This window comes from Conger conger, chromosome 3 (assembly GCF_963514075.1).
Source record: "Conger conger chromosome 3, fConCon1.1, whole genome shotgun sequence".
Taxonomy (NCBI): Eukaryota; Metazoa; Chordata; class Actinopteri; order Anguilliformes; family Congridae; genus Conger; species Conger conger.
In genome coordinates this window covers 8,979,414-9,005,222 of record NC_083762.1, presented here as the reverse complement: position 1 = coordinate 9,005,222, position 25,809 = coordinate 8,979,414, and the positions used below count along the sequence as shown (strand labels likewise).

At 43.7% G+C, this 25,809-nt stretch overlaps 2 protein-coding genes across 2 annotated transcripts; both read right to left on the bottom strand.

Annotated features, from left to right (window-relative positions):
- Positions 1-397: 397 nt before the first annotated feature.
- On the bottom strand, positions 398-18,098 carry cenpi (centromere protein I). Its single transcript, XM_061235055.1, has 20 exons — positions 17,809-18,098; positions 16,175-16,312; positions 15,652-15,770; positions 15,010-15,117; positions 13,869-13,917; positions 13,690-13,733; positions 13,320-13,409; positions 12,808-12,939; positions 11,722-11,853; positions 9,077-9,197; positions 7,170-7,261; positions 6,269-6,386; positions 6,052-6,116; positions 5,542-5,651; positions 4,571-4,706; positions 3,274-3,398; positions 2,573-2,621; positions 1,466-1,684; positions 929-970; positions 398-799 (listed from the first exon to the last, which is right to left on the bottom strand). The coding sequence occupies exons 1-20, from the start codon at positions 17,972-17,974 to the stop codon at positions 668-670; spliced, it is 2,187 nt and encodes a 728-aa protein (XP_061091039.1). The 5' UTR covers positions 17,975-18,098; the 3' UTR covers positions 398-667.
- Positions 18,099-18,302: 204 nt separating this feature from the next.
- tmem35 (transmembrane protein 35) lies at positions 18,303-23,700 on the bottom strand. The gene is made up of 2 exons (XM_061236320.1): positions 23,506-23,700; positions 18,303-20,174 (listed from the first exon to the last, which is right to left on the bottom strand). Exons 1-2 carry the CDS (start codon positions 23,623-23,625, stop codon positions 19,812-19,814), a joined length of 483 nt encoding a protein of 160 aa, XP_061092304.1. The 5' UTR covers positions 23,626-23,700; the 3' UTR covers positions 18,303-19,811.
- Between the last annotated feature and the right edge of the window lie 2,109 nt (positions 23,701-25,809).

Genomic DNA, 25,809 nt, shown 5'->3' with positions numbered 1-25,809 from the left:
CCAAATTGGGCAGGTTGCAAAACAACAATTTCTCAGCAAGTGGGCTACGTCTTCAGCCTACAGCTGAATTCAGTACACACAGCATGTTTCAAGGTAGCTCAAAATGAGCTAGGGTCCCATTACCCATATAAATTGATCCTTCAATTATAGGGAAATGTTCTGAGCTTGCAAGCCCACTAGACAGTGATGATATCTGACATACTCCCATTCCACAGAGGGCTGTCAAAGGATAATAGAGCGTTTTAATGAGACCTTTTGTGAATGGGAACTGCTGCTCATTTTGTAGCCATGCAGCCATTTTGATGAATGGCACACACATTTTCCCCTCAGAAATGTTTTTTTTTCTTCCACCCCCCCCCCCCCACCACCCCACACAGATTTGTTGAAAAACTCAGGCGACGCTCACTTCCTCCATTTTAATTCATTTTGCAGTTCCACATTCATAATACCGCGCGGGCACAGGACAATATACAACACAGAGACGAGCGATGCCACGAAGTCGAGCGACAGAAAATGTACACTTACGAAGGTCTGGCTATTTACAGAGTAAAGATTCGTAAAAATGTTAAGACATCTACCTTGGTCTAAACACTGCTAAAGAATATACACATAAATAGATTTTTTTTCCAATTCTTTTTCCGACAAAGGAAGCGCGTCGTCTCTCCGCTCAGCTGCTGGAGGTGGGCTCGGCGTCCTCGACGGACGAGCGGCGGCTGAAGCTGCTCTGGACGAACTCTTTGACGCCCTGGAAGCCTTGGCAGAACAGGAACTCTGCGTACCACTCCCACCGCCTCCCGCCCTGGCCACAGAGAGCACCATTAGCCACCCGCTCGCAAAAAACGCCCCGCCCCGACGCCGTAATTAACGATTAACAACCAAACTCCAAAACCATGACATTTTTTTTTAAAGGCGAGGTAATGCTTCGTACCTTTATTGAATTCAGTTCCAGCTCCTTCCTCTCAGGCCAACACTGATAAAAATAGATACAGTACATATATATTTAAATGTCCCCCCGCAAAAAAAAAACCCTTACAAGCAGTTGGTACGAGTAAAAAGGCTGCTTGTATTATTAAAGACACAGGAGCACGAACGTCTCATGCAGTTTTAATGATTAAGATTAATGCATCTTTTATAAAAGGTAAATCACATCGTCTCCTTGTCCAACCTTTAACTTCGACTAAACCGAAGCCAAGCTTCTCTTCCTCAAGGCTGTAAAAAGGTCGCGTATTCAGGGCCAGCATTATGGATCGAGTGAAATGCAACCACTGGACCAATATCCGTGTGAACAAGCAGCAATACACCAGCGATATGCAAGGCGAACAGCGGTGATATCAAGAGATCTCTCACAAGCACAGCGCCTGGATAATTTCAAGCAGCAAAACTGTGGCATATCAACCTTAAGTCAATGGGGGGAAGACATCCGGTCCACAAGGTGGCAGGCCACAGAGCTACGTGCTGTACCAACCTTCTGATGGAAGTCGACGGCGTAGCTCAGAAAGGCGGGATGGCGGACGAGGCTAAACGAGCTCCAGGGCTCGGGAACCTTGCTCCCCGCCAGGAGGTCTTCTCCCAGCTCGACGCCCGTGTCAGGCTGAAAGGCCCTGGAGTTCCACAGGCAGCTCACGATGGACACCACGTACTGGTTGAACTGGCGGTACGTCTTTCTGCTGATGTGAAAGGGCTTCTGGGTGAAAGACATGGTTTTAACCCTTTAAGGTGTATGATTCATAGATTATGTGATTTTAATGCATTACTGGTCATTTTGAAAGCAATGGGAGTTCTAGGACACTCACTCACACATGGTTAATTCTGCAAAGGGAGATTTAACACAGATTTAATTTTGTGGGCCTTTCCATTTAGCCTGCCAGTGAAACAGCAGTGCTTTGAGACACCATATCAAGGGCCATGGACACAACTCAATCCGTCATTTGCCTTAAATCTCAAACCTTTTGCTTACCACAGAGTTCATCAAACTACTCCTCAGCTAAAGGAACCATTTACAGCAGCATTCTCCAGAGTCCGCCGGGATCATCGTCTACAAGCGCCTAATTTCCATCTCCTTTCCGAAAGCCATTCCCTTCACTTCTCTAGCTCCCGTGTGGTGGAGAGAACTACCAATATTAGCACTAAGAGTCCTCTCATAACCTTTCAGTCTCCTGAGGGAGGAACTCATTCCACCAGTTTCTTGTGTACATGCCTCTACTCTTTTTTCCCACATCTGATTTAATGTTCACGTTTATTCCTTGTACATTCATAATAAAACCCCTATGACTTATTCCCCTCCAAATCTGCATTCCTCAGATTGTTGAAATCAGTTGCATTGCACGGCATGTGAATCAAATTTCTTCCAATGTTAAAAATTCTTATATGATTCGTGTTCGTGTTATTTAGAATTATTCCACTGTAGGTTGCTGAATAAGAAAGCTCTAACAAAATGGCAATAATGACAACATTAGCACAATTTTCTGCATAGTTACATTGTGCTTACGCACGCTTTAACAGATGGCTGTGAAAGAGATTACTGCACATTCTATTAAAGTGATGATTATACTACAAGAGAAGGGCTTAGTACCTCAGTTTGCCTTTCTTGACGCTTGGCAGAGACCAGATTTGTTCTGTACCTAAAAAGCACAGAAATCATGTGGCATTGGGCAGGAACAAATACTCTAGCAATCATTACACTGCTTAGAAAAATTTCTGAGAATAAATTAATGTATGTCAATGTCAAATCTGTGTAATAGGGCAGGTACATATGCTCATAATGCGGTGTTCCAATCTTACATGGTAATATTCAAGTCTCAACTATGCATACTATATGTAGTGTAATATCAGTCTCACCTGTATGTAGCGTAATAACGGAGTCTCACCTGTATGTAGCGTAATAACGGAGTCTCACCTGTATGTAGTGTAATAACGCAGCCTCACCTGTATGTAGTGTCATAACGGAGTCTCACCTGTATGTAGTGTAATAACGGAGTGTCACCTGTATGTAGTGTAATAATGCAGCCTCACCTGTATGTAGTGTAATAACGGAGTCTCACCTGTATGTAGTGTAATAATGCAGCCTCACCTGTATGTAGTGTAATAACGGAGTCTCACCTGTATGTAGCGTAATAACGGAGTCTCACCTGTATGTAGTGTAATAACGGAGTCTCACCTGTATGTAGTGTAATAACGGAGTCTCACCTGTATGTAGTGTAATAACGGAGTCTCACCTGTATGTAGTGTAATAATGCAGCCTCACCTCTATGTAGCGTAATAACGGAGTCTCACCTGTACATGATCTGGCAGAGCTGATCTACGCAGACAGGGCTAGTGGCCAGCAGGGCAGGATAGAACACTCCTGTCGGTGGCATGAGCACCAGGGGCAGATCATACTTCAGGTACATGTCACACACCTGAAAAAAAAAAAACCCCATATGGTGCACACAATATAAGTGTATATACCAGTAGTGCCAAATCATAGGCCACGGAGGGCCAAGTGTATTGTAGGTTTTCATTCCAACCAATCACTTCACCCACAATCTAATTTCCCTGCATGAGCTCCATCCTCTCTGGTTGAAGGTGTTAATGGGGGCGGCCTGTAGCGTAGTGGCTAAGGTAAATGACTGGGACATGCAAGGTCGGCGGTTCTAATCCCGGTGTAGCCACAATAAGATTTGGGTGGAGGATTGTCTCCCGCTTAGTCTAATCAACTGTACGTCGCTCTGGATAAGAGAGTCTGCCAAATGACAATAATGTAATGTTAATTACAGAAACGGGCCAATTGAGTGACCAATTGAAATGAGAAGCAGCGTACTCTCGGCACCACTACCATATACCCGTTGTCTAATCAATACACCATGGGTGCACAACAAGGGCTGATCCGTTTCAGGATTTTGTTCTAACTTCTGGTCTTAATTACTTAATTGACTCAATCGTATCGTATCTTATCTTATTTGACATTAGCTGCAGACTGCAAGTGGATCCTAATGATTTTTTACTGTGCTCAAGTACAGACTTGAACCAGGGTAATTTATCGAGCTGTCAGCAAATTAAAAACAAGGCAATTGGTTGGAACAAAAACAGACTAAATGCAGACTAGCGTTGTGCACCCCTGCAATACACCTATCCATCCATCCATCCATCCATCCATCCATTATCTGAACCCGCTTATCCTGAACAGGGTCGCAGAGGGGCTGGAGCCTATCCCAGCATACATTGGGCGAAAGGCAGGAATACACCCTGGACAGGTCGCCAGTCCATCGCAGGGCACACACACCATTCACTCACACACTCATACCTACAGGCAATTTAGACTCTCCAATCAGCCTAACCTGCATGTCTTTGGACTGTGGGAGGAAACCGGAGTACCCGGAGGAAACCCACGCAGATACGGGGAGAACATTCAAACTCCACACAGAGAGGCCCCGGCCGACGGGGATTCGAACCCAGGACCTCCTTGCTGTGAGGCGGCAGTGCTACCCACTGCACCATCCATGCCGCCTGCAATACACCTATTTGGATGTATTTTTTCAAAAGAAATTACAATGTTGTTATTTAATTTTTTTCTCTTCCTCATTGTGGTTACCGTCTGGTAGAAGTCCAGGGTGAAGCTGAGGAGCAGGGTGTGGTACCCCTCCAGCTGGAGCCCGATGGTCGCGATCCGCCCCACAAACTGGACCAGCTCCACCACCGAGTCCATCAGCCCAGACAGAGTCATGTTCCTGCAGGGACAGGAAACAGGAAACAGGAAGTGGTCACCAGTCACTGAGCTTCGTACGCAAGCGGAGGCATAGCCCAGTAAGCTTGGGCAGAGGAAACCATGAAATGCACCATAAAATCCTTGATCACTTCTCCAGCAGCAAGCCACCCAGTACATCCTCTAGTACAGGGGTCACCTGTACAGGGGAGATATACTGACCTGTTGCTTTTCACTCAAACCTCAGCAAGGCACACCTCAGTCAACAGCTAAGGATCCTGTTGAGCTGCCAATTAGTAGAATAAGGTGTGCTAAATTTGGGTTGCAGTGAAAACCTACAGCACAGAAGATCTCCAGGAACAGGGTTGCTGACCACTGTTCTGGCACAACTCAAAAAGGACTCTAATAAACCTTAGCACTCTCACCGTAAAACAATACATCCAATCATTCTGGAAGTCAGGTCCCTTTCTGATACCTTAGCCACGAGCCTACAGGCTGCCCATGAATAAATGCTATGGAAGTGAGATGCATACTTTCTCTACACAAATTTCCAGAGGAGAAATGACAGTAGGCTAAACATCCGATCAATGCTAATGAAATTAATGCTTATTAAATACACACTGTTGCCATGGGAAACTAGCATATTTTTTGGAGTAATACTGCAGTCTGCAGACGCCTCCGTGTAAGTACTTGAGACCACCGGGCATTAAATCTCCTTCTTGGAGTGATTTCCATACGCTGAATAATGTAGCCCTCAAACTATTTTCCCTGTTGAGTTCATTGCTGAACCCGTTCGTCCTCACTTCACTAAAGCAGCCGTGAAATGGCCATTGAAGCAGAGCCAGGAGAGGGACACTCACACCGGGGTCTGGCTGCTGACACTGATGTCGAGTCCATCTTCCAAAGCATACACAGAGTGCCAGGTCAGCCACTTCAGCAGCATGCTGTTCAAACACTCAATGACACTGCACTGGAGGGGGGAGAGAGGGAGAGAGAGGGAGAGAGGGAGAGAGGGAGGGGGAGGAGGAGAGAGCGAGAGACAGAGAAGGAGTGGGAGATACATTCTTACTACCATCCTGAAAAATCCCACCACCACAGAAATATTACTAAAGGGGTGATGCATGAATTGCTGCAGTCACGTATGTGGCGACCAGGTGCCCTACATGGCCCCACCCGTTTTGTTGTGTAACTTTGTGTCTCACGTCAGGTCCCCCCGTTTCGATCCCAATTTCTTGGTTTCACGGTAAAGTAATGGATGATTAAAAATATAAAATGAAAAGCATCGTCGCATTTACATGAATGCAGAACTTTTTCCAACAAGGAAACAAAACCCTCGGCCGTGTGCAGCGAGATGAAAGGCGTGCACATACCTTGAAAAACAGAGAGGAGGTGAAAAAAAGCTGCATCAAAGGCTCGAAAAGGAGCAGATCGATACCTGGAGAGAGAAAAGAGAGGAAAGGACAGAGTAAACGACAAATCGACAACAACACATATGCAAAAGGCTCGCTGGCCAACATCCCTGCAAAATTCCCGCGGTCGGGTGTGTCCGAGACTCCCAGGCAGGAAGGACCCCAGGGATAAACTCACGCGAGCTGGGCACTACGGGGATGTCACTCAGCAAGGCCAGGACCTGGGGACGAAGCAGCGAGCCATCCCAGACCCGCAGGAACCGGAACAGGAACACCTCCGTGCCGGAGAAACCCTCCTTTTGGGGGGGGGGGGGGGGGGGGGGGGGAGGCACACAAATATCAGGGTATAGTTCATTAATGACTGACACACACAAAAATCAGGGTATAGTTCATTAATGGCTGACAACACCACCCCCCCCCCCCCAAAAAAAAAAACACAAATATCAGGGTGTAGTTTATTAAAGGGAAACTCAAAAAGAAAGTGCATGGTATGCTAAATGAATTGTGTGGCTTTTAAGGAAATCATGTGGTTTTCTTGAATGAAAAGGGTGATTTAATTGATGTTTATGTTCGCATCAACATATTGTGGGTTCAGCTGAAAGCCAGCCTTGGAGTTAAACAAGAAAGGTTGGTGTAGGTAGCTGAACCAACTCTCTCTGGAGTCTAGAGAGTTTGCTGTGCTTTTAATTACATGGCTGTGGAAAGTATTTGTTTTCTTCTAAAATGGCTGATTTGGTTCTGAAATGGCCTGTTGCCTTTTATAAATGCCAACTGGGCATTCAACAGCACATTTTCCATCAGCGACAGCTGTAATCAGAGAGGTTTGAGTCTGTATGCAGTGTATTGGAGAACAGTTTCCCACCGAACCAACCTGCGATTACAAATTAACTGACTGAGGCCTCACTACAACTACAGTGAACATTTTTGTCGACACATGAATAACTAAGTATCCAATGTTTTATCAAAACCTACAAAAGTGACATTGCTAATTTACTGTAGCATTCCGCATTGATTATTTTCACCAACTTCCTTTCACCTTGTCATAAATAAAGCCGCATCACCGCAGTGTCCCAGCTCACCTGTAGGAGGCGCTGTGTGGAGATTAGCGTGTTTAGGAAACGAGTAGCCTCCTCCATGTTCTGAGAACCGGCCTCTCTGCGGAACAAAAACTCTGCAAATTAAGCAGAAGGGAAGAAACTGAGTCAACATCAACATGAGTTAACATCTTAAAAAATTAAGATGTGTTGAGCAAGAGAACCAACGAGAAATGTTTCACTGCCAATCACCCAAAAACAAAATAACATGGGAGTAGCATCAGAGCGTTTGCTTCAGGGGTAACGCAAACAGGTGCTCATTGGGGGCAGGATTCTTTTCTTTAAAAATCACTTATTAGGCCCGAAACATACAGTACGCAAGTACGCAAACGCAAAGGACGACCCCAGACCGACGCATTGCAAACGCACGGTCCGGTCGTACATACTGAACACGCGTACGTATGTCCCCGCGGAGGTAATACACCCATAGTCCTCAAGGGGGCGATGCAGCTGTGAAAGACGGAGCGGAGGACGTTTGATACCGCGGCACTCACCTCCGTTGCCGTGGCACATTTTAGAACGTGAGAAAGCGCGAAATTGACTTTGCATAGCTGGAAGCGTCTGCGTTCGCGTACTTGCGTTGGGTATGTTTCGGGCTTGAGGGCGACATGACTTATCCAACAGGCAGACCTACACATTGTGGCCCATGTTGGGTGTAAGGTTGAATACTCAAATCATATGCAAAATGACCAGTTATACTGGAGCTTAAAAAAAATTATCTAAATAAATACGCTTCGTCGTTTAAGCAGGGAAAAGGTGTCTTTTAAAGAGGAAAAATAAAACATCCATCCATCCATCCATCCATTATCTGAACCCGCTTATCCTGATCAGGGTCGCAGGGGGGCTGGAGCCTATCCCAGCATACATTGGGCGAAAGGCAGGAATACACCCTGGACAGGTCGCCAGTCCATCGCAGGGCACACACACCATTCACTCACACACTCATACCTACGGGCAATTTAGACTCTCCAATCAGCCTAACGTGCATGTCTTTGGACTGTGGGAGGAAACCGGAGTACCCGGAGGAAACCCACGCAGACACGGGGAGAACATGCAAACTCCGCACAGAGAGGCCCCGGCCGACGGGGATTCGAACCCAGGACCTCCTTGCTGTGAGGCGGCAGTGCTACCCACTGCACCATCCGTGCCGCCTGGAAAAATAAAACATGAATAATAAAATAAAAGGAAAATGTTTCTTATTGGAGCACTTGCTTCAACGTGCCACCACCACTCACTGATCTGCCAATTGTCTCAATGCCAATCACTGTCAGACTGCCTTATAGTGTCTGGGCATTGGATAATCCTTATTTCCCATTTTAATTGCATAATTTCTGTTCAACACTCACTGCATACGCTTTGCTCTTAGAAGATAGGACACTCCAGACAGTAAATCAAACTATTTTTTACACAAACCATTTTCTTTTTGCCAAAGAAAAGACAACAGTTCCTCAAATTTATTTACCACTTGTCTGCAAATATCTTGTGATCCTGATCCAGGCATGGTTTGGATTAACGGACTTCTTGATCGACTTCATACATGAGATGACTAACAGACAGACTGGTGTAGGGTGTTACTGGGAGCACAGCAGGGCAGTCTACAGACTGGTGTAGAGTGCTACTGGGAGCACAGGAGGGCAGGGCAGTCTGCAGACTGGTGTAGGGTGTTACTGGGAGCACAGCAGGGCAGTCTACAGACTGGTGTAGGGTGTTACTGGGAGCACAGAAGGGCAGGGCAGTCTGCAGACTGGGGTAAGGTGTTACTGGGAGCACAGGAGGGCAGTCTGTAGACTGGTGTAGGGTGTTACTGGGAGCACAGGAGGGCAGGGCAGTCTGCAGACTGGGGTAGGGTGTTACTGGGAGCACAGCAGGGCAGGGAGGCCTGCAGCACCTACCCTCATGAAGAGCGTGACCGAGCCAGAAGTTGAGCCGGAGGAAGGCGGAGTTGTCCCTCAGACAGTCCATGTAGTGGAGAGCCAGTGAAGACCCCAGCATAGAGCCCATCTGCGCCGGGAGCTGCAAGCCAACCACACAACACAGCAGACTGAGGAACAGGCGCGGATAGCCCTGACCCAGGTTAAATAAGATTAGAGAGATATTACACTCCATTATATTATAGTCATTTAGCAGACACTCTTATCCAAAGCAATGTGCAATAAAGTGAAGATCAGAACCAGGGACAAGTGCGCTGAAGACCCTAAAGTGAAGCACAGTTCCAAGCGCTCGAGTGATCACATAGATGAAACTTGAACCCCCTGAACCTCAACCACCACCAGTGAAGCACCCACCTTGCTGATACAACGGCAGCCATTTTGCGCAAGAATGCTCACCACACATCAGCAATAGTAAATGAGTATTTAACTACTATATCACTCTTTAAGTAATTAAATAAAATCTGCAAACGTTATATTTTTCCAATGAAACATATTAGCAACTAAAACATACAACTGTATGAAAGAAAGTGTTATGACCTGGATATTGATGAAATCGGAAGCTTATTTTTTGTTTTAAAATGGCGATATGCAGAAATCGTCTTAAGCAATGGAGACCGTAAAATAATTATTTGAGCCAGGGCAGAAGAGGACAGCAAAAGGACACTGCACCAGGCACATAGAAGTTTCCGGTGCCCTCTTGCCCTGTGAGGGTTAACTGCGTGCAGAGTTGATGTCAGGTACTCATTGGGAAGTGGCAAAAACTAAAAACAGAGCAACCTACAATCATTTCAATCTTCCACTGGACGAGTTGGCGAATGATTACACAAAATCGGTCGGAAACTGTTCTCCAATACACTACATACAGACTCAAACCTCTCTGATTACAGCCGTCGCTGATGGAAAATGTGCTGTTGAATGCCCAATTGGCATTTATAAAAGGCAACAGGCCATTTCAGAACCAAATCAGCCATTTTAGAAGAAAACAAATACTTTCCACAGCCATGTAATTAAAAGCACAGCAAACTATGCGAAATATGAAAGAGCCCCAGCTGTTTTACCCAATAAAAGCAGAGTGCGCATGTGCATACTGAACAATTAGCTGCACTACACTAGAGACGACCGCAATTCACACGGTCTGTGGCTGTTCTTGGCAAAAACCCCTCAGCAATATCGCAATATTAACTATTACAAAGTATCAAGTTTTAGAGTTTGTGAAAGCAGTGCGTTCTTCCACATATGATCCCTAATATTACCTTGTAATGTCCGATAGGACCACGTAATGTTCAATAGGACCGTGTAATGTCCAGCAAGTCTCCATCTCCTGCTCACTGCTGTCAGGTCAAATTTAACTCCACATGTCTGTGCTGGGCGGCATGGATGGTGCAGTGGGTAGCACTGCCGCCTCACATCAAGGAGGTCCTGGGTTCGAATCCCCGTCGGCCGGGGCCTCTCTGTGCGGAGTTTGCATGTTCTGCCCGTGTCTGCGTGGGTTTCCTCCGGGTACTCCGGTTTCCTCCCACAGTCCAAAGACATGCAGGTTAGGCTGATCGGAGAGTATAAATTGCCTGTAGGTATGAGTGTGTGAGCGAATGGTGTGTGTGCCCTGCGATGGACTGGCATTAACCCGCATGTGAACTCTGCATGTGACGACATCTACAACAGGCCCATACTTCTCCAGTCAACCCCACCTATCGAGTAAACAGCCGCTCCACAGTACAGTAACATTTATGCCATAAATACCAACATAATCCAGGCTACCAGACTGTCAATGAACATGGCTGAATCTTCCTGTGATTACAGAACAAATGCATCCATCGCCTGGGAAATTACGCATTTAAGCGGTGGAGAAGCACCAAGTGGAAAGAATCGATGGCTCTATGCCGTTGCCATGGCAGAGTTGTTTTTCCTGCAGTATCAACTGTAGAGGTTGATCCCTTATTCCTTCCCATGATTCCCCCCCTGAAGTCATAAATTATCAGAAGAGGCTGAGGCTGGCGCCAGAGATAGAAAACTAAATTTATGCACCCTGGAATAAACTAATTGCCAGGAAGCTTTTTACAAAGATTTACTGAGGTTTATCAGTCCGATAGCCCTGCCGAGCAGGCAGGATCCGTAAAAGCTTTCCGCAATCATCACACTCATTACACATTTGCATTTGTGCTTGATCAAATTTTGATCAAAAATTTCCCTCGGGATGAATAAAGTATCTATCTATCTATCTATCTATCTACCTACAAACCTTCTGAGCAGTCATGAGTACCTATGGGCAAACTGACTAAGGAAATGAACATATTAAAGTAAGATACATTAGAAAAATGACTAGCATCCCGAAACTATAAAAGATCTATCAAGATGTATAAAGGATCCAATGGTTCTCAGTCGGCAAGATCCAGGCTGGAGACCTCAGTTCACTTAGAACTCAGAAACAATGAAATAGCCCCATCATGTGGTCGAGAGGAGAAATTACATTAATGTTACGATCAGTACTTTTCTGTGTTCTGTGTTTATTGCGATTCCTTTCACCTTCGTGGTAGAAGGCCTGTCTCCAGCAGGGCAGTTCTGTGATACTGGGTGATGATGAACGTGTCCGTGAGCACGGTGGTTACCTCAATGCGATCGAGGTTCTCCAGGAGCTGGGGGAAGGCCCAGACCTGCTCCAGAGGAAGGGCCTTTTTACTGGAGGATACCCGCAGGGGCACGGACCTCACAGCCGGCACGGTCAGGTGACTGTTGAGTTTCTGAGGAGAGGAGAGACGGACATTAAGTCAACATTAAGTCAGTCAGTATTTCCCCCAACTGCAGGTCTGTCTGTCAACCAAACACAAGTTGCAGGTCGTGTCAGCCCATATGGGGTTAATCACTGCACTAGTTACAGGCGTAAATGCACTAAAAATACACTCAGTGGGTCACTGGTTACTAAAGACTGAGAACCACAGCAATACAGTTCAGAGCTCTCGTGAGAATGCATTTTTGATCAACAAATTATCCAGGAATTATCTATAAACACCAAGTGGGTAACAAACCCCCTTTTTCAAGAAGAATGTATCAAGTCAAACTCATATGTGAGCCATTGAGTCTGGGGGGTTGTTTTCAGTTAAGGGGAGAGAAATTCACTTGAAATTATTTACTTATGTTTTATTTTAACATTAAGGCAGTTAGATCTGAACCTCTCGAGGATCTAGTTATTGATTGAAATCACATCAAATATATTGTTGTTACATAGGAGATGTAGCCACTTGGGTTAACAAGACATAATGGATAATATTTCTCAAGCTAACATTTCTCAACACGTGTTGAAGTGTTACAGAACCACATGTTGAAGTGTTGACGTATTACAGAACACCTGTTAAAGTTTTACAGAACCAAAAAGCCAAGTTTGGCCGGCTCACGTGGAGCGGCAATAATTGGCTCGCTGCTTCAGAGGGAGGGACTTGGCAGGGTTAGTAGATAGCCGCACAAACAAGCACCTCGGGCGCCTCGGAATCACGGTTACAGCTTGGGAGGCGAGACGGCTTGAAGGCGTGTCGCTCTCCCATTGGCCGCCGAGGGACGGGGTTTGGGCGGTGTATCTAATACTAGCTCTAATTGAATCAGACGGGGTCCAGTTGGCTACCAAATCGGGAGAAAAAGGGAAAAAAATCGGATAAAAATATAAAAAATAAAAAAAAATTAAAAGCCCACGGCCTCCTTACCCTTTTCTTAGAGACAGGCCGCTGCTTCAGTCCAAACGTTAAGTGGAGGTCAGAGGTCACTTGCACGTTGTTCCTCCTCTGTACAGTGCTTAAAGCCGCCTTCCAGGTGGAGTTGTGATTCTTGAAGCCGCCCTAGAAAGGGAGGGTGGAGATATAAGCACAGGGTTCTGACCTTTTATGAATTCACAAGCTTTTAAATCACGCTATTTAGCTGACGCTTTTGTCCGAAGCGACATAAGCAGGAGGCAGTCCCCCACCGGAGCGATGTGGGGTTAAGGGCCTTGTGTGGATCTTATCATGGCTACACAAACCTTGCAGGTCCCAGTCACGTACCTTAACCACTACACTACAGGCAGCTCAAGTGCCAAGCTTGGGGTTACTTAGGGCAATAGTGCTACTGTTGGGCGGGAGACGTACAGTACATTTTTGAAGACAGTTTAATGACAAAATGGTTTGCATCTACAACGGCACACACTTCACCGTTTAGTGACGAATGACTCAATGCAACAAACCTTCATATTTGATGGAAAAGACAATGTGACCAACTCTGGGGAGAAGACTTTGTATAGGGCCAGCAGATGCATCAAGAATGGCTGTCGGCCCTAGAAAGAGACATTAAAAAGGACTGAGAAAAACATTTGCACTGGACAACACTGGCATTGCAAATTTGTGGAAGGTCAGCCAAAAGCTCTTCCGTTCTGAATGTATTTATTTACAGTAGAGATAGAAACACCATTTGCTCTACAGTGACACAAAGCTGTAAATCAGCCCTTTAACACTGGTCTGAAGACAGTAAACTCAAGTAGGAAAAAGTTTAGGCCTACATACAGTAATGTCACTGTTACCCGTCACTGAGCGTTGAACACAGAATGAAATAATTACCATTTTTTGAAGCTCCAGCAACCTTCTGACTCTGTAAGGTCGAACTGGGGTACAAATGACAGGGATGCAGAGAGGTAATGTTAAGATCATATGAAGGCATGGCCACAGGGTGTCACTGAATAACAATGTACTGTAAGCGTTTAAAAAATGTCTTCAGGGGAATGGTTTCCAATAGTTACCGCTTTCCTTCCGGGTCAACAGGTACAGTAGATGGCACACATAAGGGCACTAAGACAGTAACGCGGGAGAACAACAAACAGACACATTACGTTTTGCACCATTGTAGCGAAACCAAAATCACATCTCAGCACGACTGAGGTACTATCCTTGGGGTGAACAAAATGGACTACGGGATTTTTGTGCCCTGAACAATGACAAAAATAGAACAACGCAACACAAACAGCCAACTGCTATTACTTACTGACAGGCAATAAAAATAATATTTCATAATCGAAACTACTGTTATTATATTTGTGTAAGTATATTCACCAAGCTTCAATGGCTGTATTCCATTTGGACACGTTAAATCAACAGTTTTAAGTTTCAAAGACTGAACTGATGCTGGCCCCAGTGCTGTCCTCCCTGAAGATGCACTCATTGCAGGAACACAAGATATTCTTGCCATCCACATAACTGTGGGAATTTTTTAATGAACAAGAAGTTGTAATTTGTAATGGACAAATACAACTGAGAAATTGTAGTTGTAATTTGTAATGGACAAATAAAACTGTGGGAATCTGTAGCTGTAATTGGTAATGGCCAAATAAAACAAACAGAAATGCGAGTGGCACTATGTCACAGTTGAGGGTGAAGGCTTAGTGAACGGAGCGTAATCAATATCGCTGCGATTGTCTTTTCTGTGAATGGCCAATCATCCTCATCAGGGCTCATTGTTGCAATCTTAGCTATTGACTGGAGAGATTACAGGCTCTCTCACACAAATACACACAACTCAGAGGGCACCAGTCCAGACTCGATACTAAACGACAGGACCCATTCGTGCAATACAACAGCAACCCACCAGCATAAATATATGTTCAGATCTAATGGTACAAATGAATAAAAAAATAAATTGAATTACTACATTTGTTTTATTACTGATTGTAGGTCGGATTTTTATAGATATATTCCCATTCTTCAATTTTTATGCACATTGCCATTACATTTTTTATTTAATCCATTTCTTTATGCTCAAATGTCCATCTGAGAAGCCCTTTGGGCTGCAAACCACTGTATGAAAAGTGCTAAATGGTGCTGCAAAAAACAAGTCACCATTATTATTATTAATGTAAGAGCCACGCAGTCTTCCCAGTGACTTACCAGACTCTGCTCAGTCAGGAAGCTGAAGATGAAGCCATAGATGGCCCGCAGCTGGTCCTTGGCATCAATAAGGTCAAAAACCGTGAGCACCCAGCGAAGGAACATAGCCTGAGGTCAGAAAGAGGAGGTGGGGAAACCGCCTAGGCATCCTTCAGTGTAAACACTTTTCAGACTGTGTAAACTCACCAAGCACTTATTATTTAAAAATACTTCATAAATAAGTTTGTTTTTTTTTTACAACTACTGCTGAAGCCAATCCACTTAAGAGTTATGATGCATTGTGTGTTCAGAGATGCTATTTGCCATACCACTGCTGTAATGTGTGGTTACTGTCACCTTCCAGTCTTTGACCAGTCTGGCCATTCTCCTCTGACGTCTCATTAACAAGGCCTTTCTGTCTGCAGAACTGCTGCTGACTGGGTTTTTTTGGGGTTTTTTTTTTTTGCACCATTCTTTGCAAACTCTAGTGTGTGGGGAAAGTGCCCAGTGATTGTATAAAGGGACGCTACAATTAGTAACATTGGTTCCAGAATGTTCTACCCACATTCTGGAACCCACCGGGTGAGTGGATTAGTTGTGATGTGTGCGTAGAAGTAGAAACTCAACGTCCCTGGAAGTCCGGTGGAGGGGGTGAAATCTTACCTGTGCACTCACTGCCATCTTTCCAACGCATAGCCAGGACACCCCTAGGATAACTGCATCCTGAGGCACCACAGACGCTGGGATCAAGATCTTCAGCACGCGCACACACAACGTACCTCCTGGACGAAAGCAGTTTCACGTTCATCAATGAATCCATGCACCAATCTTTATTATTTTTATTTTTTTTACATAGCCAAAAATCATAGAGATAACTTCACTATTAATATTTCCCTGCTGGATCAACAGCAACAAAAAGGGAACATAACAAAGTTCCTATCCCTCTAACTGAAATAACAGTGCTTGGGGATTGATAAATGCTGGTTTTCCACCCTCCCATTACCTGACAGTCAGTAGCACTAATCGTCCAGTTAATTGCATTGGAGAGTGGGAAAACCCAGGGCCAGAACTGGATTTGAGAGCCAGATTTGAGTATCCAAGTCCTAACAAAACTCATTCGAGGTGACCAAGCTGAAATCGTTTGAAAATGGTTATCGGATTTGACCGAGACGACGAGCAGCCTTACGTATGCGCAGACTCAGCGCAAAGTCCAGCAGGACAGAGATGGCCTCGGGGGGAAGTCCCTGGCCAAGCGCCACCCTCTCCACCGCCGCCATGTGCCTCTCCAGCGCATCGTTCCCTTTCCAAGGGGTGCCTTCTTCAACTGCCAAAACACAGCTTTCAAGTAAGGCACCTCACTTTCCACATTCATCAATCAAGTCCTTGTATTAAAGAAAGTCGGGCTCTGACCAAAGACTAAGTGACTAAGAGGTTCTCCTCTCCATCTACAATGCACATGTGTAATTTCCATTTTACAGTTACATTTTTGTCATCAAGCAGACGCTTCAAATTCAAAGCGACTTTCAAGTGCATGAGTTCTTCAACAAGTGAAAAGCATGGTAATGAGGCCCAGTACATGGGTTACTGACACCCGGTCACTACTTCAGTCAGGCTGGATGACACTGATTTCTTTGTGGCAACAATGTACTGCGTATTGTACTAGAAAGCATTTTCAAACATTTTCCAGATTTAATCACTTCTCACAATTTTTTGAATGAAAACAGAAATTTGCCGAAAATAACATTTTAGAAATAACAAGATATCGTTATAATGAAGGTAAAAATATGTCACTGACCCACATACAACACTTTAGTTACTGTTAAAGGCTGCAGTAAATGCTACACTTTACAACTTTTGCAGCCTATCACTATACTTTTCAAGATTGCCGGTGTGTCGTTTATAAGTAATTATTCTGTTGAATTGGTAATGGGTTTTTGTTTTCAGTATTCTGCTCGTATATTTTATTTATTATGAATGTTTCCAACAAGAATAAAAACAATTCCTCAAACTTGGCCAACAAGTTAACTAGCAAGTGTGTTGGGTTGTTTGTCCAACAAGTAAATATTGTAAATACCTGCCGTCGTACTGGAAGGCAAAGTTATAAATATTTTTCAGAATGAAGGCAATCTGTAGAAAAAATAATCTCAGGCTTCTTGTTACCGTTTGAAAACGACTGAATCTCATTTAAGTGGCGCTTTGTATGACTAGCTTTGGCTTTGTACACTAACGTAAAGGTACTTTTTCTTGCACTCGGCTTAGCTAAACGAAGTTCGTTTACTTTTCGTTGTATACTTATATCTGGCTTGGAAATCCCCAATTAGAAAGAACAAAGCTACTTTAAGGTCATCATCTGATTTTATAAACTGTAAAGTTAACTGTAGCTAGCTACTGTGGCTATCAGTCTGGTTCGGGGACCTAGCTAATGAAACAGACGAAGGCTAATTCGTTCGCAATTAAATGCTAACGGTACACTATTACCTGCCAGGAATATTATGTAGCTAGCTAAATTACTACCACGTTTTTACGCTGTTAGCCAACGTTACATCACTAATGCGACGTCGTAAACAAATAATACCACAACTAACTAACGATAACATTACCGTAGCTGCGTCTAATAGCTAGCCAAAGCTGTTAAAAAAACTCTTAAAAGTCTAACTTAACATTAGCGTTTATGGCCAAATATTGCCATTTAAGTTAGCTATGTGCACATAGCTAGCATGTAGCCAGTGAGTTAACGTATGTCAAGTCGATATTTCTTAGCTATGTAAGGTCGAAAACATTGTCAGAAAATCGCAAAACGTATCTTGTCAGCCTGCTTACCTGTGGACAAGTAATTCAACGCCAGCACAAACGGATCCCCCGCCTCGCTCTTTTTTCTTGCATTTTTTGATACTCGCAAACTCCGATCGCTACGACCAGAAATTGAAGAATCGTTTTCAGAGGACGCATTCATATCTAACCTCGAGGGGTTAGATGTTTTCGACATTGCTACATTACCAAATAAATCCCATTGTATTCACAATACGGAACAATTCACCGACCGGTTTGAAATCCACAAAACTCAAAACTTGCGCGCCATCGCATGCGCAGGCGTACTGTACTTCTGTTTCAGGAAGTTATTCTTTCTTCTTCGTTAGTTTTGTTTAAGCCGGTTAAACTAAGATTTGTGCATTATCGCCACCTACCGAATAATTTACGTATGTATGTATGGCTACAATGCTGTTCCACAACATAACTGCAATATTTACAGTCACATGCTGTATCAGGAAAAACATTTTAAAATGATTCCCACAAAATACGTACATAACCAGTAATTTTCCTCCAAACATCTTTATTTTGCACATTTCTATAAAGAATTCAAAGCACAGTGACACACCAGGGCTTTTTTGTAATCCAAGCCACCAACATGATTGTATTTTGATCATAATTTATGCTCAGTATATAGATCTTTCTACTTAACCTGAGTTATTTCCCCTCTTGGTGACATCAAAAAAGCACACATCCTTGCACCCCTTACCATCCCCTTTCATATTAAGATAAAGATCAGTAAACATGCCTACTGTGTATATATGGACTTTGATTATCCACTGTTCAACAATTATTCACCAATGAGAACCATGTGCACCTGTCCCACCCACTGGTCAAGAAGGATCCAATGCAAACAGAAAAACAAAGATCACTAATCCCACACTTAAACACTGCTTATCCTTCAAACCACTGACTGCCTTGTATTATTTTGCTTTCTTCCCCCGTTCACCTTGAATATTTTTGTCATGCCACAAGAACAAATGTGAGTCACAATAGGAAATGAGAGCTTAGGAAATTCAAGCAAAGACAGTTTCACTGAATATTCATACATGGCATGTTATCGATATCATCGATGGATCAGATGGACATTGAGCCAGTAGTGGAAAATTTGCTTTCTTCACAAACATTTTTTTCCCTCTCCTCAAAGATACAAACAAGAGCAGAAACTCAAGAAGGGTACCACAGATCAGCAGGGAATGTAGCTCTAGTGTCTAGTGTCTGCTAAACAAAACAAACAAAATGAAAAAAAAAAAAAGTCACATCAATCTAAAAAGTACTGTCCATTATTTGGCCACTTCAATGATTTCCATTTCTGATAGGCAAAAACAGGAACAAGAACTACTGGAGAAGCCTAATTTAAAAAAATACCAATACACACAGTAATTTCATTCTACATCCTCTTAAGCATGAACAAAAAAATAAAGATGGAACATAAACGCACATGTATGAACATTACATATAAGAGGGTAATGCTAATTAGAATGGTTTAGCCACATGTATAATGCTTAAGCCAAATAATTATTCTTCAGAAATTGAAATTACCTACTAATATGAAACACTGCCCCGGAAAATGTAGCACGTTCCATTTGAATCTGGCATTAATCAGCAATCAAAACCCTGACTCAAAAAATTGCATCTGTAATGCAAATGCAATTCAGTTTTAAATGTAGAGGTTTATATAGAGATGGACAATGAAAAACAATTAACAATTGAGGGAATGACGGCTGCATAAATTGTCTCGTTTCCTGGAAGAGGACAGTTGCCACACGTGATTGTCCAATGTCAGGTGAAGGGCTTTTATGTTTTAGTAGGGCGGGTGAAATGAACAATCAGTCGGCCAGGGGAGGAGGGATGGGGGGTGGGGGGGGGTAGACTCAGGGACCATCAGGGGCCTCAGCTATCTCTTGTGTGGCGACTTTTTTTTTATTTTATTTTTTTTTACAGGATTTTCATCATCCAAAGAGAGACATCCAACTTTCCTCTAGGTGTGGCTCTGCCCAGCTTAGGAACTAGGACTAAGACACTTTGACCTTGTTCTTTTCCTCAGCATTGACCTGCTGCTCCCTCGTTTCCTCCCTCTCTGGCCTGTCCTCGCTCTGTCTGGCGATGAGGAGCCGGCAGGTCAACAAGATGCCAAAAACTAGGGCATGAGCGTATCGCTTGAGAGAGTCGCCCACTAGCTGGTGGAAGAACAGCACCGCTAGCATGACCAGCAGCAGCAAGAAGTTGGCCACATCTTTTGGTCTCCCTGGCACGAGCGTCAGCACCACCCCACAGCCCACTTCCAGCGTGCCGATGATCTTTCGCAGGAGCACCGAGCCGATGCCCAGTTTCTTCAAGCCGGGGAGAGCCTTGGCATAGCTCTTGTACGCCCGTTTCTGGAACAAAAGCAATTCAAAGAAGTGTTTCTGGGGTCGCTCCATCAAAACTCAACCAGGATTAGAGAGTCTTACGTGCTTACATGTGTCAAATTTTCCTCACGCTTCCTTCAGGCAGTCTTTGTGTATCGAAATGAATAAAAACTGAATTTTGCATGTGGTACTATGCAGTTTCACAGATACAGGGGTCTAAAGATTCCAAAATGGCCACCAGTATGGGGGAACAACACTTTTATGCAATGCGATGCAATTTCAGCATGCTTATGTTAAAGGCAAAAAAAGCATTTCTGTCATGGGCCAAATGAAACAATTAATGTACCACAACCCACCAAAAATCTATATTTCACTCCTAAGCTGTTCCTATAGCAGCTGCGGTGCCCATTGACTTTTTGAAATTATTTGTCCTTATTTAACCATGAATGCTGAAATTGAAATCTTTTTTGCAAGGGGATCTGAAAACAAACTTCAAGCACTTGTTAGCCTACTGCTGCTACAGTTGTGCATGTTATTTTATTCCTTTCCCACTGTTGTGCATGTGATCTATTAATTAATTAAATAAATTGTCTGATTTCTTATGCCTGTTTCAGCTTTCCATGATTCATCAATTTTGCATGACTCCTCCGCCACTTCCGCCAGGGAGCCCTTTCAGCAGCAATCACCAGAAATGATCATTTCGCAGCTGTTATCTAAAAAAAGTTATGAGTGTATTTGTAGTACCTCTACTGTACAGAATATAGAGAACAGTATCATTTTGTCCCAAATATGAATGTAGTATGTATGAAAATTGATCAAGAAAAATCTTTGAAGAATGAAAAATAGTAAGTGGGGATATATTGTACACTCACAACACATTCACTAATAAAGCACAGTGATATAATGTTGACATGTGCACCAGGTTATTCCTTATGGAATTACTTCATGGTTAAAATGAATGTATTCTCAATCCTGATTATGGACCCTATTTTGATGCAATGCACTATTTCAACACAGAAGAAAGACACAAGGGAGACAAATGACAATAAGCCAAAAACATTTAATCTTACACTTCCCCAACGTATATTGCAAATTAAGATTGGGGGGGCAGGACGGGGGGTGTAAACTGCTGTGGGCCCTTATTGCTTGTAGGCTTCAAGTGGTCTTGGAATGGGAATGTCCTAATTCATTGGAGTCCCAAGTTCACAATGGGAACTGATTACAACTGCTCTCTCAGCAGGGACCCAATTTCTGAATTTCACTCAACCGGCAAACAATGCATTCTAAAAATGGGCCCATTTTATTTAAATGGATTGAACTGCTGATATAAATTGGAGAGCTTCACTCCAGAAAAACTTTTACTGTTAACGGCACAGTACAATATGTCCCCTGACTCTTAGTATAAAGTGCCCTCCAAAATGAATGACAGCATTGATAAAGATGAGTAGAAATGGCTGTATGTAATACAAATAAATAATGATCCATATCATACGTTCAAATGGGAAATGGGAAAGCTACACACACTCAGCGACCATTTTATTAGGTAGACCTGTAAACCAGCTGCTTAATGCGAATACCTTATCAGCCAATCATGTGGCAGTAATATTAATGAATAAAATCAACCAAAGCTATGAAGACCAAGTTTTTACATCCAGCTGGTGCAACCGGCCCCTGGTAAAGATGTTCAGTTGTTGTTCAGGCCAAACATCAGAATGGGAAAGAAATGTGATCTAAAATACTTTGACTGCGAAATTACGGCTTGTTCCAGATGAGGTGGTTTGAGAATCTCCAGGGATTTTCATGCACAACAGTCTCTCAAATTTACAGAGAATGGTGGAAAACATTCTGTCGGTGAAAAGCCTTGTTCATGAGAGAGGTGGCCAGGAAGGTGACAGCAACTCAAAGTGACAGAGTTACAACAGCGGTATGCAGAAAAGTATCTCTGAACACACAACACGTCAAACTTTGAGATGGATGGGCTACAGCCTTAATAAAGGGGCCACTGAGTGTATATTCATTCAAAAATATATTTACCCTACACTTCCAAAAAAATTCCAAAAAAAAAAAAAAGTGCGCACATTAAGCTTGTTTTTAACTACATCACAGCAAACAAAATTAACGTGCCACCTGTCACCATGGGAAAGGGGAAAGGACTCTCGAGACAACGGGTCTGGGTTCTTGACCTTCACAAGGAGATCGTTTCAAAATAAATATAATAGAAAATCTACTTTCCACTATAAGATCAATAATGATTCATCTAGTAGAGGACATTCCCGCACGTTGCTCCACCCTCAGACGGTTTGGGAGGTGAAGTCAAATTAAAGGGCCACAACTGGAATCAGGGGCATGGACAAAATATGATTTCCCAATGCCCATCCCAACGGCCACTCAATTATTGTCAGGCACTGGGTCACAATTCAGTATTTGTATTTATTTTAGTGATTTTCATTCTTCTTTATCATACTTTAGCATCGTACATGCTTCTTAAAGTATGTACAAATGTCAATTTTCACGAGTAAAACACCACATATAGCTACTAAAAGGTCATTCTGGCCTTGATGATAAACAGTATAACATACGTGAGTCAGTAAGGAGCTTAACACATTACACCCAGTTATTATAACATGTGTTTCAGCCAAAATCTTAAGATTACAATAGACAATGAAATGAGACGTTCGGCATTGATCATTACAAATAAATAAATTAAAGCCCATCGGCCTACAGATTTGGGAGATTTGGTGGCGCGTTCCTACTGGATAATGTGTCCAACATCAGCACCAGCAGGTGCAGGATAGAATTTGCTGGAAAGACCGCTATGGGAGCATAGTAGTTTATCTATTCGAGCGCTGCTATGATGTCTGTAATAGTGTTTTAGAAAACACATAGCTAGTCTATTTGTCTAAATCGGTTTCTATTCTCTCCTTTAATATACAAGTAATTTAAAATCATGTGCTATTTAACCTACATATCACCCACACCGTTAGAATAAACGACTCCCGATTACCTAACGTAACAACTCCATCTCAGTTTGTGATTTATTCAACATTACTTATTTAGTGCTGATATTTAGGCCAAATAGTTAGCTATGGCCACAATCCATCAAACATAATCGCATGTTTGGTAGCCTTTTCGGTAACGGCTATGGTTCTACAGCAATGCTTAGCAATTACGATAGACAAAACCAAAGCTAATGCGGATTTGACTTCATAAAAGCAATCAAAACCAAAATTGAATTCATGAAACGTGTTGTTTCTGCGTCTCAAGAAGTAAAAATGTAATTATCCTTGGAACAAAGGCTTTGTCCTACCGGCGTAGACATGTCGCTGCACTGTCCATATGCAATTGTTCGGCTACTTACCATCTCACTATAAGCATCTTTGCTTAGTCTTGGTGTCAGCTTAATTGTGCCCATAAAGACGAAAAAAAGACCAAGTGCGAATGAAAGTGCCACGATGGTTATCGTCCTTGGAGAAGCCATCTTCGCTTTTTTTTCTCCCCCTTTTTTTTCTGTTCACTAACGACGCTGCAAAAGACGGCGCCTTTCTGCGAGATCCTGACTGCTCGTTATGACAAGCAGGGGGTGCTAGAGGGCGTCACAGGATTGGCGGAGAACAAAAATGGCGGCGTGCTGTCTGCCACAGGGTCCCAAAGCCCGTTTTGTTAAGACTAACATGTCCGTTTCCTTCAGGCTCAGAAAGTGTCCAAACCATTACTGTATGGTCGTTCGTGCTTGTCAATATTGGTCAATTTAACCTCTAAGGAGGTCTTATAGATAGAGCGGTGGTTCCAAAACGTTTTCAAACCAAGGCAGCTCTTCATAGTCATTTTTTTCACAGCAACGTTCTATCACTCTATGCAAAAAAATGACACCATGAATCTATTATGAGAATGCATTTAAATGATCTTCCATCAATATGAAGTGAAAACTGAAATGAAACATTATTCTCAACCACACAGCTGAAGACAAGAAAAAATAGATTGACTTTGACTTGTTTGAACTAAGGCTATTTTGTTGCTGTGTGTGCACATTTACAGAGCTAATGTTTAATTTAATTTAAAAATTATGTTAATTCCTTTAAAAAAGGAATCTAAAGTTCAAATGTAAAATATGCCCAATCTTTAGGTAACGAAGAACAAAAACTCCATGGAGTTACTGTAATGGGCATGTTAGATGCAACCAATCTCTCCCATTAAAAAACTGTAATCCTTTGCTTCTTTATTGCCTTCTACACCATCTTCATCACCATCCGTGGGAACAGTGTGCATGTGTGTCATATTCCTGGCAAGTTTGCAACCATTTCACATGTTTTACCATTTATTTATTTTTTGTACGCATTACTATAATTATAGTTAAGCTTAACTTCCCTTAACTATTCCCATTCATTCTCAACGGTAGTTCTTAACACTACGGATGCAATATATTCTTGGACGCACGTTGATATCGTGGCGCTGTTCCAAGCTAAATGAATGACTTCTTTTCAGTGCGGATTCCTTAACAATACGAAAAGCGCGTCGCGCGCGTGGCTCATAGTGTCGTTATGAGTCATAACCTCTTCGCCCGGGACACCCAGGGCCAGAAGGCAGGCACGCCCCCCCCCCCCCCGCCCCCCCCCCCCCCCCGTGGCCGCCCAGGCAGACACGGGCATCCCTGCGGCAGCCAGGTATGCATGGGCTAGGCAGACACGGGCACCCCCGTGGCCACCCCGCTAGACACGGACCAGGCAGACACGGGGCACCAGTGGCCTCCAGGCAGACATACGTGATAAATTCAACATTCAACAAGTATTCCTGCAGTGTTTTATTTATAAAGAACACTACTTTGTTATACTTACAGGATATATACGAAAATGTACATATACAGATGAAAAATGAATTTCCGGAAATCTGGAAACTTGAAAGTCCCAACTTGTTTGCATAGGACAACAAATGATATGAAATGATATTCATCCCTGCTAATACCTCTCCCCATCTGGATCTCTCCATTTCCCTCGGGGATACCACACTCACGCCGTCACCCAGTGCAAGGAACCTCGGCGTGGTGATGGACAGCAGACTGTCCCTTTCCGAGAACATTGCGGCGGTGACCCGGTCTTGCAGGTTCTTCCTATACAACATACGGAGAATCCGCCCCTTTCTCACCCCCTACTCGACCCAGCTCCTGGTCCAAGCGATGGTTCTGTCCCGCCTGGACTACTGCAATTCCCTCTTGGCTGGCCTCCCAGCGTCTGCCATCAGACCCCTCCAACTCATCCAGAATGCAGCAGCTCGTCTGGTCTTCAACCTTCCCAAATACTCACACGTCACCCCCCTGCTTACTTCCCTCCACTGGCTGCCTGTCATGGCTCGCATCAAATTCAAAACATTGGTGCTAGCCTTCCAAGCAGTTAAAGGGTCTTCCCCAGCTTATCTGCAAAAAATCATCAGACCCTACACCCCTGCCAGACCTCTTCGTTCAGCCTCCACAGGCCGCTTGGCACCTCCCCCTCTCAGAACCTCCACCTCACGCTCACGACTACTGTCTGTTCTGGCTCCACGGTGGTGGAACGAACTCCCCGTTGAGGTCAGAACTATAGAATCCCTCCCCACCTTCAAGCGCAAGCTGAAGACACACCTCTTCAAACAGCACCTCTCCCCATCCCTCCCTACCTCCCTGTGAACCTTA

What these genes read in the sequence shown, in the direction of transcription:
- cenpi (XM_061235055.1), bottom strand. Translation starts at nt 17,974, where the DNA reads ATGTCGAAAACATCTAACCCCTCGAGGTTAGATATGAATGCGTCCTCT. An exon ending in GTTGACCCGGAAGGAAAGCG is followed by an intron (nt 13,734 to 13,868) that starts GTAACTATTGGA and finishes TTTGTACCCCAG; the next exon opens with TTCGACCTTACAGAGTCAGA. An exon ending in CGGTCACGCTCTTCATGAGG is followed by an intron (nt 7,262 to 9,076) that starts GTAGGTGCTGCA and finishes CTTAATTTGCAG; the next exon opens with AGTTTTTGTTCCGCAGAGAG.
- tmem35 (XM_061236320.1), bottom strand. Translation starts at nt 23,625, where the DNA reads ATGGCTTCTCCAAGGACGATAACCATCGTGGCACTTTCATTCGCACTT. An exon ending in AAGATGCTTATAGTGAGATG is followed by an intron (nt 20,175 to 23,505) that starts GTAAGTAGCCGA and finishes CTTTTGTTCCAG; the next exon opens with AAACGGGCGTACAAGAGCTA.